The sequence below is a fragment of the Elephantulus edwardii genome, unplaced genomic scaffold, assembly GCF_000299155.1.
Source record: "Elephantulus edwardii isolate Elephantulus edwardi_28Jun2011 unplaced genomic scaffold, EleEdw1.0 scaffold00001, whole genome shotgun sequence".
Lineage (NCBI taxonomy): Eukaryota > Metazoa > Chordata > Mammalia > Macroscelidea > Macroscelididae > Elephantulus > Elephantulus edwardii.
In genome coordinates this window covers 49,077,824-49,090,832 of record NW_006399751.1, presented here as the reverse complement: position 1 = coordinate 49,090,832, position 13,009 = coordinate 49,077,824, and the positions used below count along the sequence as shown (strand labels likewise).

At 36.1% G+C, this 13,009-nt stretch overlaps 1 protein-coding gene across 1 annotated transcript in view; it reads left to right on the top strand.

Moving 5' to 3' along the window:
• The window catches only part of UBR3 (ubiquitin protein ligase E3 component n-recognin 3 (putative)), a 272,765-nt gene that overhangs the window by 120,189 nt on the left and 139,567 nt on the right, over positions 1-13,009 (top strand). The window contains exons 17-19 of the mRNA XM_006878857.1: positions 981-1,065; positions 3,267-3,409; positions 5,654-5,750. Coding sequence (XP_006878919.1) covers positions 981-1,065; positions 3,267-3,409; positions 5,654-5,750 — 325 coding nt within the window. The remainder of the gene's footprint in view (positions 1-980; positions 1,066-3,266; positions 3,410-5,653; positions 5,751-13,009) is intronic.

Below are 13,009 nucleotides of genomic sequence, written 5' to 3'. Positions count from 1 at the left end.
CATATCCTTGAAGATGTATCATGGGGGTGTTGCAACCTAGAAGACATTTTTTAATCTTTATTTTAAAAATTTTGTTATGGTAAAATGTATTTAAGAAGTTTGCCACTCTTAGTAAGTCTACGTTTATGACATCACTTATATTCACTCTGTTAGGCTACCACCACCAATATCTATTGCCAGATTTTCATCACCAAAGAGAAACTCAGTAACCCCTTATGTTATAGACGTTCTGTCTCTCCTCTCATAGTTTCTAATAGCTACTAATAAGCATTTATGTTTATACATTTGCTTGTTCTGGCTGTTCCATTTAAATAATTCTTTGTAATTGTTCTTTTTTGTCTTACTGTACTCAGTATGATGTTTTCTGGGATCATCCATGTTTTAGCTTGCATCACAACTTCTCTCTGTTTTGTTGTATGTGCATACAAAATATTATTTATCCATTAATCTACTGATGAACACTTAGATTGTTATACCTTTTTACTATTGTGAATCGTGCTGCAGAACATTGGTTTACATGAGATATATGTAAAAGCAATACATGAGTTACTGTTTTCAAGTCTCAAGGGTATATACCCAGGAGAACTTTTGGTTCATTATGGTCTGTCTGGGAGAGGGTGAAACCAAGTTTCTCCTTAGAGGCTAGGATTTTGAAGCTCCACCTCACATACTTTGGACATGTGGCCAGGAGGAAACAGTCCTTGGAGAAGGACATCATGCTTAGAAGGGTTGAAAGAGAGTGCAAGTGAAGAAGTCCCTGGATGAGATGGATTGATACAGTAACTCAGGCACTGAGGGTAGGTGTATCGGAATCAGTAAGACTGGCTCAGGACAGGACAGACATCAGATCTGCTGTACATAACAACAATAGTTGTTTAATTTTTTGAAGGACCTCGTATTGGTAAGAGTGTAATATGTGAAATTTTTTTGTGATATATATGTATATATATTCAAAATAATTCTCTTTTTAATGATTTTAGGAATGTCTGATGATGAGATTCTCAGAGCAGAGATGGTAGCCCAGCTGTGTATGAATGACAGGACACACAGTTCATTGCTGGACCTCATATCCTTTTTAATGTTAATTTTATGTTAATTGTAGATTGTAAATAATAAGTAATTTTTATGATTACATACTGATCTTTTTTTTTTTCTTACTCAAGTGGAAACTAAAAATAACAGCAGCAATAAAAAAAATAAAACCTACTAAGTTGCCTGCTCACTTTGTGTAGTCAAGGTTGATGTCAGATATTTTTGCTTTTACTTGTCACCACTGATGACTGGACAACTCAGGCCTTGGCCTCCTATGACAGCAGCCACTAGTTTATTAATGTAGCAATTTAGAGAACATGACTAACAGTTACCATCAATACCTTGTCATTGTTATAGCCAAAGTTTTAAATGTTTGGAGAATTTTTACAATTCTTAAAACTAAGAGACTTTTAATAGCAGAGAATGTTGTCTACAAGTTTGAAAACATGTAATGCTTTGTACAGTGAAACCTGTGAGGGCTGGAACTCAGTGGCACTGCCTTGTTTTGTGGTCTTACTCATTTCTGTCTTTAGGTGCAACCTTTTCACTCATTTTAATGGGGAAAAATATCATTTTTATGTCTAGAAAAGATTACTGTTTTAAACAAGTTTTTTGTAGTTTTTACTCTATAGGACTGAAATGAAAATGGATATATTATTATGAACTTAAATATTTAGTGTTCATAATATTTTAGACAAATATTACCATGCTATTTTGTACTGAAAATATTTTACTAAGATTAATAAATATATAACTTATGAACATATTTTGAATTAGCTAAAAATTTACTTCTGTTAAATAACTCATATTGGAATACCTCTTTGATAACCCTGAAATTTTTCATAAGCACTAACACTTTAATTAAATTATTTTGTTCCTCCCTTATCAGGTTCTGTTACAGAACACACAAAAATTCCTTTAAAAACAGTTCTATATCTAATGTGAACAAATTTGAAAGAACTTCTGTGGATTGCCGTTTGGCTTCTTTAATTTATTTTCCTTTTGTCTTTTAAGATGACATTTTGTATTTTAGGAAAATAATTTTTACTCATGAATGTTTTATATAATTTTTAGTGTCCCTTATTTTGTAAGGACACTTTTACAGAATGATGAAATGGATAGAATAGATTTCTTTCCTCATTTTCAGATGAGGTAAGTTGACACAGTTACTGTGACAATGGGTTGTGAGGATAGTCCAAGTTCTTGTTACACATAGGTTTGCTGTCAGTCGGAGCCGACTCTCTGGCACTTGACATTTCATTTAGCATCATGTTTCTTGATTTAACTTAATGTTTAGGGAAAAAAATACCCTTGAAAACTACGTTAGCACGAAAGGTTTTAGTAAATAGGTGGCTAGATTTATAATAGTTTGAAAATTCACCCTTACGGAATGTTATTATTAAAGTGTTGCATTATATTGCCCTCTGGTGGCTAATATTACATGTTACTGCTAAGTTTTCTTTGGCATAAAGGAAAAAACTGTTCAAAACTAAGTGTCTTAGTTAGATTTTGAGATTATGTTTTTTTTATTATTATTAAATTTTATTAGTTTTAATGAACATTTACAGGGATTTTGGGTTTTCATTCCTTCATTGCTGCACCATTCTCTTTACCCTCCTCCCCAGTTTGTTCTTCTTCCCCCGCCATCCGAATGTGTTTTAATTGTCCAATTGCCACAGTGCTTGTCAGTCAGTTCTGATTAATCTCCTTTGTCAGTGTGTCCTTTGCCATTCCCTATCACTCCTCCCTGAGAGAGACTTCACCCTGATTCATAAGGAAAAGGGGATGGCGTATTCTCTTAGCTACTTCCTGCTGAAAAGGGACGCTGTGGGTTTCAGGGTGAAGATCTTCTCTCACTACTCTAAAGGGCCCCTTTGGCAGTAGGAAACACATAGACTATTATGGAGATTGATTTTGGAATTTAGATGCACTGTTATTGATTGTGCTTGGCCGTACATGTTCATATCCTTGAAGATGTATCATGGGGGGGTTGCAACCTAGAAGACACAAATTTAACTAACAAGTTATAAGTACATGAGTCAAACATTATGGAAAAGTAAAAGAAAAGATTCTTTCATTGTTTTACAGACCCTCCCGCAGGTCCCCTCCACCATGGAGCCATCGCTCTAGACTCCTGTGATGACAGAAATACCTAGACACATATCTCTTTTAAACAGTTTAGATTTTGAGATTATGTTTTAACCACTAGAATGTTTTCCTTTACACAAACATCATATTCCAGAAAATCCAAATCCCAAAAGTGGCATTATTCCAGGAAGTTATAGTTTTGAATCTGTTTTATCAGCTGTAGCTGATTTTAAGGCTCCTGTTTTTGAACCTGGAGGTTCTATGCAACAAGGCATGTATACTCCTAAAGGTATGTTTACTTATATATATTCTTTCAAAACTTAGTTTTCTAAAGGTAAATTCTTGCAATACTACAAGGTATTTTGCCTTATGAAGCAAACGTTAGAATTTAAAATTTTTTTATCTTATGTTCCCTTTTTTTATGAAGATGTGTCCTTTATGATAAACAGTAATCATTTTTTTCCATTTGTTTTTAAACCTTTGTACTTTCGTTGGCCTTTATACTAATTTTAAATTACAAAAGAAACTTTATATGTGTGTGTATGTACACACATATATTTTAATAAAGGAAAATTTATTTCTCTATTGTAGAGAAGACTATATCTGAAATTTAGATGATATTGGAAATGGAGTGGTCTTCTGTAGTATAGTGTTTGTTTATATGTGATATGAGGATTACCTGTACCATACTCACACTCATGAGAATCTCTGTTGATGGAATCTGAGAATCTGCATTTATGAAGTTTTGCTGATAGTTGCCATCTAGTAAATTGAGACACTGGAGTGAAACAATAGACATTTAAAGATTAGAGCCAAGAACTTGGGTGTTACATTCACATACAATACTGAATTCTATTGGCTGGTCTTGTGATGTTGGGAAAAAAATCCATTTTTTAATTGGAATTTACTTCCTATCTATAAAATGAGAGCATTATACTAGATGAGTGGGTTTTCAAACTTCTTTAAAATAGTTGACCTACACCTTTAGTTATATAGAACTGTAACTGTATATAACTATGTCGTGTTATTATTGTTGATTACCATTAAGTCAAGAATGACTCACAGTGACCCTGTGAACAAAAGCCCTGAAGCCTTTCTATAACTATCGTCAATTTATCAAAGTTCATAGAGTTTCCAGAGCATGTTGTTTAGGAAGTGGATGCCACTCCTGCTTCCAAAGTAACTCTAATGGATCTGTTATAGTAAATTGATAAAAGCATATTCACTCTTAAATTATGTGCTGATAAATTATGTTAAAGTATGACTGATAGTGGACTGAGCTTCTTGTCCTTGTGCTCTTTCTTGCTTCTGAAATGATTCTTGTTACGCAGACATTTCTACTGACAATGACATGTAATAAGTGGAATTGCTCTATGAAATCTTCTTGCCTTTTGTCTTTATGGCTGTAAGTTGCCAACTGTCCTGCTGGGTGGTTTTCAACCAGCAGGCTTTCTGTTGGCAGCTGAATTAACCATTATGCTACCAGGGTTCCTGCCTGTTATACTTCTGGATAGTCAGCTCCAAGGACCACTGTTTGAAACCATTGGACTCATCAGTTACTGAAGTTTTTGTCTCTAAGATAATAAAGTCTGATAAAACCTTGGAATTTCAGTTTTATAAACTGATAGAATATAAAGTCAATGATACCAGAAAATTGAAATTGAAATGAATGGGTGGAAAGAATTTCAAGCTTCTAACATGTTTATAGATGGTAAGAATTTTGCCAGAGATAATTAGAGGGGGAACTTAACCCAGGAAATAAATATTCTTAAAACCTTTGCTTTCTAAAATTATTTATTTAGAGATAATTATTTAGACCATCTTCTAGAGTTTTGATCCATTATCCTACTGTATTATTTTATACTTTTTATCTTACTAAATGAATTCACAGGTGTTTTTTGTCATTATAAGTTTTTTGAGGCATGAGTATTAGATTATGGGGTTTATTTTTAACTTAAAATTTTCTCATAAACATTAAAATAAGTATATAATTATGGAAATGAAAGCTTTCTGTAGTAAATATTTAAAAGCCTCTGTGTATATGTCAGATGGTGATGTTAATTGGAGGACATATGAAGACCAGTTATCAAGAAACAAAAGTGTCAGGCTCAAATAAAAAACACAGTATGAGTGCCTTAATTTTTTTTAATATTGTTTTCATAGTTTTACTTTTGAATATGTTTAAAGGTTCTAGCACTCTGTTTCCTACTTTCTGGTTAGAATTTTAGGAAGAAGTAATAAGTTAAACTTTCATACTGGAAATTATTAAGCTAATTTTTTGTCATCATTTCTTACTAAGCTTAAGAACCTTCCTAATGATAAAATCACTATGACAGATATAAATTAGGGTTATAGTTATGACTTAGATTTTTTATTTAGGTATGTAGTCATAACATCAAGTCTTCTATTAAAGCAAATACATTATGAAATCAAACTGTCCTGTCTTTTAAATTGAAAATGTTCTTACAAATATAATAAAAATTTTACTTAATTCTATGAGGCCAATGCTCTCTTTCTGTTCTTTGAATAATAGCTGAAGTCTGGGATCAGGAGTTTGACCCTGTCATGGTCATTCTTCGAACAGTTTACCGTCGAGATGTACAGTCTGCAATGGATAGATACACAGCATTGTAAGTCTGATTGATTAGAACAATGATGGGATATTTTGTGTTTCTATAGAAAGATTTAAATTATAACATAAATATGATATATTCTTATTACAGTATAAGTGATTTTTTAGAGAGCAAAGTAATGTTTTAAGGTTTACTGAAAAAAAAAAAAATGATCTGGCTGAGATTTAGGTTCTCAAGATTTTGATCCAAAGTTCAATGCTGGTCTGATAAAAAAATTTTATAAAGTATGACCATTAAATCAAAAGCAGCAAATTTATTTAGCTGATGTTTGCCTCAAAATGTTTATTTTAAAAAGATTTCATTTTAATTTTGAGGCACATGTCATCTAAATAAGTTTCTTACTTTTTAATGGTGTAAATGTGCCGAAGTAAGGGGAAGAATTCAAGATATTAAAGAGCTGAATAGAAGATTTCAAAAGGAAGTGCGGGAAGACAAAGTAAAATATTACAATGAAATGTGCAAGGAGCTGGAGTCAGAAAATCGAAAGGGCTGAACTCAGCATTTCTTAAACTCAAGGAACTGAAAAAATTCAAATTTTGAGTTGCTATACTTAAGGATATTTTTGGCAGAATAGTAAATGATCCAGGAAATATTAAAAGAAGTTGGAAAGAATATACTGAGTCACTGTATTGAAAGGAATTGACAGACACAGAAGAATTTCATGAAACAACATATGAGCAAGAGCCTATGGTAATGAAGAAAGAAGTTCAAGCTGCTTTTAAGGAATTGGCAAAAAATAAGGCCCTAGGAATTGATGGTATACCGAATTGACGTATTTAAAGTGACAGATGCTGCCCTAGAAGTGCTCAACAAGTTGTGTCAGGAAATTGGAGGACGACCAGTTGACCAACTGACTATTTGTTCCCATTCCAAAGAAAGGTGACCCAATAAAGTGTGGACTTTATAGAACAATATCATTGATTTCACATGCAAGCAATATTCTCCTGAAGATTATCCAAAAGCGACAGGAACAACACATCAACAGAGAACTGCCAGAAGTGCAGACTGCCTTTAGAAGGGGTCCTGGTACTAAGGATATTGTAGCTAATGTTAGCTTGATCTTGGCTGAAAGCAAGGGAGTACCAGAGGAATGTCTGTCTATGTTTTATTGATTTTTGCAAAGGCATTTGACTGTGTGGATCACAACAAACTGTGGCTGACTCTGAGAAGAATGGGAATCTCAGAACACTTGACATCCTTATGCAAAACTTATACTTGGACCAGGGGGCATTTGTCAGAACAGAGCAAGGAAACACTGCATGGTTCAAAATTGGGATGGGTGTACGCCAGGCATGTGTCCTATCTCCATACTTTTTCAATCTAAATGCAGAACAGATTATCCGGGAGGCTGGGCTTTATGAGGAGAAGTTTGGGCTCAAGATTGGAGGAAGATTCATAAACAGTCTGCGTTATGCAGATGACACAACTCTTCTTGCTGAAACTGAGAGGACCTGACGCACTAGTTACAGAAGGTCAAGGACTGCAGCCTTCAGTATGGTTTGAGGCTCAATATCAAGAAGACAAAGATTCTCACCACTGGACCAATTTGCAGCATCAGGATGGATGGTGAAGAGATTGAGATTGTTTACAGCTTTAGTTTGCTTGGCTCCACAGTCAACATGCTTGGCAACAGCAGCCAGAAAATTAAAAGATGTGTTGCGATGGGAAAGTCTTCTGTTAGAGACCTCTCCAAAGTACTGAAGAGCAACAATGTCACTCTGGAGACTAAGGTGTGCCTGATATGGGCCATGGTCTTTGCAGTCACTTGTTATGCTTCAGAGATTTGGACAGTTACCAGGGAGGATAGAAGGAGAATTGACGCCTTTGAACTGTGGTGCTGGAGAAGAGTTTTGAATATACCATGGACTGCTAAGAAAATGAACAGGTTCAACCTGGAGAGGGTTAAACCAGGGTGCTCATTGGAGGCAAAGATTCTGGAGCTTATTCTGACATGTTGCAAGGAAGGACCAGTCCTTAGAGAAGGACATCATGCTTGGGAAGGTGGAGGGACAGTGCAGGAGAGGAAGGCCCTCTACGAGGTGGATTGATTCAGTGTCTGGGGTAATGGGCGTAGGTGTTGTCGGAGACAATGAGATTGGCAGAGGATAGAGCAGGATTTAGGGCTGTTGAACATAGGATCGCTATGAGTTGCATGTGACTTGACACATAACAACAACAACAATTGTGCTTTATAAAATTATTTTTATCAGAACATCACACATTGGATCAAGATTTTGAGAACATAAATCTTTGATAGATTATTTTTTATGTATTTTGTTCTACTTTTAAATCAGTAGAGGAGACCCAAGTTTAAGTAATAAAAATTATCTAACATCTGAGATAATAATGAGTTGGTTTTAATGTAAAGTGTGACAACATTGCTTTCTCTTAGCACTTGGGAATATATTGAAAGCAAAATAAATTTGATATTTCTATGGATGATAGAATAATTTAAAATGTTCATGGCTGTAGGGGAAAAAAATAAAAGTTTTGAAGGGTATCTTTATGAAGATTTCAATTTGGAATGTTATGTAGTCATAGTTTTTAAAAAATTAGTTAATACTGTATTGCTGAACATCACAGGATAACATCTTTTATTTTTTATTTTAAACCTTGAGTTAATAACCAGTTTAAAATTTGTCTTTAATAGCATAAATTTCTCTTGTGAAAGTAGAAAAGTGAATATTAGATATAATTAAAATTTCTCTTTTACCAAGACTTTGCAATGATGGATATGTATATGTTTAAAGATTCATCAGAAATATTTGAGCAAAATATGTCGTGTGGAATTTTAGCATCTCTCTATACTCCTCTACTGTTCATAGAGTTTTCAGAGGCCTGTTATTTAAGAAGTGGATGGCCAATCCTGCTTCCTTAGTCTATCTTAATCTGGGAACTCTACTAAAACCTATCTACCATGCGTAACCCTTCTGGAATTTGACACACCAGTGGCATAGCTTTCAGTATCACAGCAACTTACAAGTTATCTCAGACCAGGAAACTGATTGACAAGCACTGTGCCAGTGAACAGTAGAGGAATGCAGACAGACAGTAATAGTAGTGGTGGTAGAGCCTAGATTGAAAGTCAGTTGAAATGGGGAAAAATAGTGATAAATATCTTAAAAATTAGAATATAGAATGTACGTAGTTTGAATGTTGGAAAATTAGAAATTGTGACAAATGAAATAGAACGCATGAACATTGACATACTAGGCATTAGGAAGATAAGATGTACTATCTTTGGCCACTTTGAATCAGATAATCATAAGGTATCCTATGCTGGGAATGAGAAACAAGAAGAATGGTGTTGTATTCATAGTAAAAAAGTCATTTTCAAGTTCTATCCTGAAATACAGTTTTATGTGTCATATGATATTATCCATATAATGCATCATTTAAGAAAAACTTGTTAATATGATTATTATTCAAATATACGCTCCTATATTTAGGACAAAAAAGAAATTGAATTTTTTTTACCAAATCTTGCTGTTCGAAATTGACCAGACATGGAATCAAGATGTGTTAATGGTAATTGGTGACTGGAATGCAAAATTTGGAGACCGTGAAGAAGGAATGTTGTTGTTATGTGCCGTCGAGTTGCATGCAACAACAGCCCTAAACCCTGCTCTGTCCTGTGCTAATCTCACTGTCTCTAACACACCTACCTCCATTACCCTAGTCACTGAATCAGTTCATCTCTTCGAGGGTCTTCGTCTCTTGCACTGTCCCTCCACCCTGCCAAGCATGATGTCCTTCTGCAAGGACTGGTCCCTCCTTGCAACACATCTAGAGTATGTTAGATGAAGCTTCAGAATCTTTGCCTCCAGGGAGCAGCCTGGTTTAATCTTCTCTATGATATACCTGTTCATTTTTTCTTTTTAAGGTATTTAGTGTCTTTTTTAAAATTTAAATTTATTATTAATTTCAGTAAAAATGTACAGAGACTTTGGATTTCTATTCATTCATTGTTGCACTTTTCTCCCCTCCCAACCCTCCCCCTAGTACACGACCCTCTTGGACAAGTAAAATTCTTTCATTGTTTTACAGTCCCTCCACCCAAGTCCTCTCCACCATGTAGCCTTCATTTTAGACTCCTGTTATGACAAAAAATACCTAATTACATATCCCTTTTAAACAGTTTTCTCCATCTGTTTCAATACAGTATACATTATTGAACCCATCTTTCTCAGTCTCTCCCCAACCCAAGGTCAGTCTTGCTTTACAACAGTGGCCCCATGCAGTATTTGTTCTTTTGTGACTGAGCTACTTCACTCAGAGTAATGTCCTCTAGAGTCACCCATTTTGAACAATATTGCATGAGTTCCTTGTTTTTCAATGCAGCATAGTATTCCATTGTGTGAATATACCACAGCTTTTCTATCCATTCATTTGTTGATGGGAACCTGTTCATTTTCTTAACAGTCCATGTACTCTTCTCCAGCACCACAGCTCAAAGGCATCTGTTCTTTTATACTCCCTAGTCATTGTCCAGCTCTCTGATACATAGCAAGTGATTGCAAAGACCATGGCCAATATCAGATGCACCTTAATCTCCCTAGAGACACCATTGCTCTTCAGTACTTTGGTGAGGTCTCTAATAGCAGACTTTCCCATTGCAATACGTCTTTTATTTCCTGGCTGCTGGTGCCAGGAGTGTTGATTGTGGAGCCAAGTACACTATAGCTATTATCAATCTCAATCTCTTCACTATCTATCAACATGCTGCCAGTTGGCCCAGTGGTGAGAATCTTTGTTTTCTTGATAATGAGCATCAATCCATATTGAATGCTGCAATCTTTGGCCTTCTGCAGCAAGCGCTTCAGGTCCTCCTTAGTTTCAGCAAGCAGGTTTGTGTCGTTTGCATAACAGAGATTGTTGATGAATCTTCCTCCAGTCCTGATGCTACATTTCACCTCATAGAGCCCAGCCTCCTGGATAATCTGTTCTGCATGTTCATTGAAAAGGTATGGAGATAAGGACACATCCCTGACATAGTAGTTGAAAAATATGGGCTTGGTGATAGAAATGAGGTTGGAAATAGAATGATCAAATTTTGCATTTTTAATGTTTTCTTCATCACAAATACCTTTTTAAAGAAGACACAGATGGTGACATTACACATGGTCCTCTTCTGATGTCCTGTGTAGGAGTCAGATTGACTCCTTCTGTGGAAGAAATCTTTGGAAAAGATCAACATTGGCAGGCTAAACTAGGCCAGGGCCAGGCCATCAATTACTCATGTGCACATTCAAATTGAGGCCAAAGAAAATTAAAATAAGTCCACGAGAACCAAAATGTGATCTTGAGTCTATTCTGTCTTAATTTCAAAATAATTTTAAGAATAGGTTTGAAGCTTTGAACACCAGTGATCCAAGACCAGAGAAGTAATGGGATGATATTATCCATGAACCAAGCAAAACTTCATTACAAAAACAGGGGAGAAAGAAAAAACCATATATATATCAGAAGAAAGAGAATTGATGCCTTTGAGCTTTGGTGCTGGAGAAGAGTGTTGACTATACCATGGACTGCTAGGAGAACAAACAGGTTTGTCCTGGAGAAGGTGAAGCCGGAATGCTCCTTGGAATCAAGGATTCTGAAGCTTCATCTGACATACTTTGGGCATGTTGCAAGGAGGGACTGGTCCTTGGAGAGGGACATCATGTTTGGCAGAGTGGAGGGCCGGTGAAGGAGAGGAAGACCTTCGATGAGATGGATCGATTCTGTGACTGGAGCGGTGGGAATAAGTGTGTTTGAGATGGCTAGGTTGGCACAGGAAAGAACAGTGTTTAGAGCTCTTGTACGTAGGGTCGGTTATGAGTCGCAAACGACTTGATGGCACATAATAACAACAACAGCATGTCAGAAGAGACTCTAAAAATGACACTGAAGCATTGAGAAACCAAAACAAAGGGAAAACATACGGAAGTAAAAGAGCTGAACAGAAGATTTCAAAGAGCAGCTTGAGAAGACAAATGAAAGTAATATAATGGAATGTACAGAGAGCTGTAATTGGAGAATAGAAAGGGAAGAACTCACTCTGCATTTCTCAAGCTGAGAGAACTGAAAAATAAATCTTAGCCTTGAGTTGCAGTATTGAAAGAAGCTATGGGTAATATGGGTAATATGGCTCTACAATCAACACTTTTGGTACTAGCAGACAGGAAATGAAAAGACAAATTGCATTGGGAAAGTCTGCTGTCAGGGACCTCTCCAGAGTGCTGAAGAGCAACAATTTCAGACTGGAGACTAAGGTGCACCTGATACAGGCCAGTCTTTGCAATTACTTGCTATGCATCAGAAAACTGGACAATGACTAGGGATGAATAGAAGGAGAATTGATGCCTTTGAGCTGTGGTGCTGGAGAAGAGTATTGAATATACCAAGCACTGCTAGGACGATAAACAAGTTCATCTGGAGAGGGTGAAGCCAGGCTACTCCTTGGAGGCAAGGATTCTAAATCTTTGGATATGTTGCAAGGTGGGATCAGTCCCTGGAGAGGAACGTCATGCTTGGAAGAGTTGAGGGACAGCACAAGAGAGGAAGACCCTTGATGAGATGGATTGTCCCAGTCACTGGGATAATGGAGATAAATGTGTCAGAGACAATGAGATTGGCAAAGTATAGAGCAGGGTTTAGGGCTGTTGTACATAGGATCACTATGAGTCACAGGTGACTTTAGGGCACATAACAACAACAACAACAACATGGGCAATATATTTAGTTATCCAGAATGCTCCAAAAGAAGATGGAGGGGATATGTAGAATCACTGTACTCAAAAACCTGACTGAAAAATTTCAGGAAGTACCTTATGAGCAGGAGCCAGTGGTAATGAAGGAGGAAGTTGATATGGCTTTGAAGGCATCTGTAAAAACTAAGTCATCAGGAATCAATGGGATACCAATTGACATACTGCAGTTAACAGATGTAGCCTGGGATGCACCAGTCTGTGCCAGGAAATTTGGAAGACAGATGTCTGGCCAATGGATTGGAAGAGGTCCATATATGTCCCCATTCCTAAGAAAGGTGATTAACTGAATGTGGAAACTATTGAACCATATCATTAATATCACATGCAAGCAAAAAGATCATTCAAAAGTGGCTAAAACTGTACATGGATAGGGTACTATCAGAAGTTCAAGCAGAATTTAGAAGAGGCTGTGGCACCAAGGATATCATTGGTAATGTCAGATGGATCCTGGCTGAAAGTAGAGAATACCAGAAGAATGTCTGTCTGTGCTTTATTGACTATGCA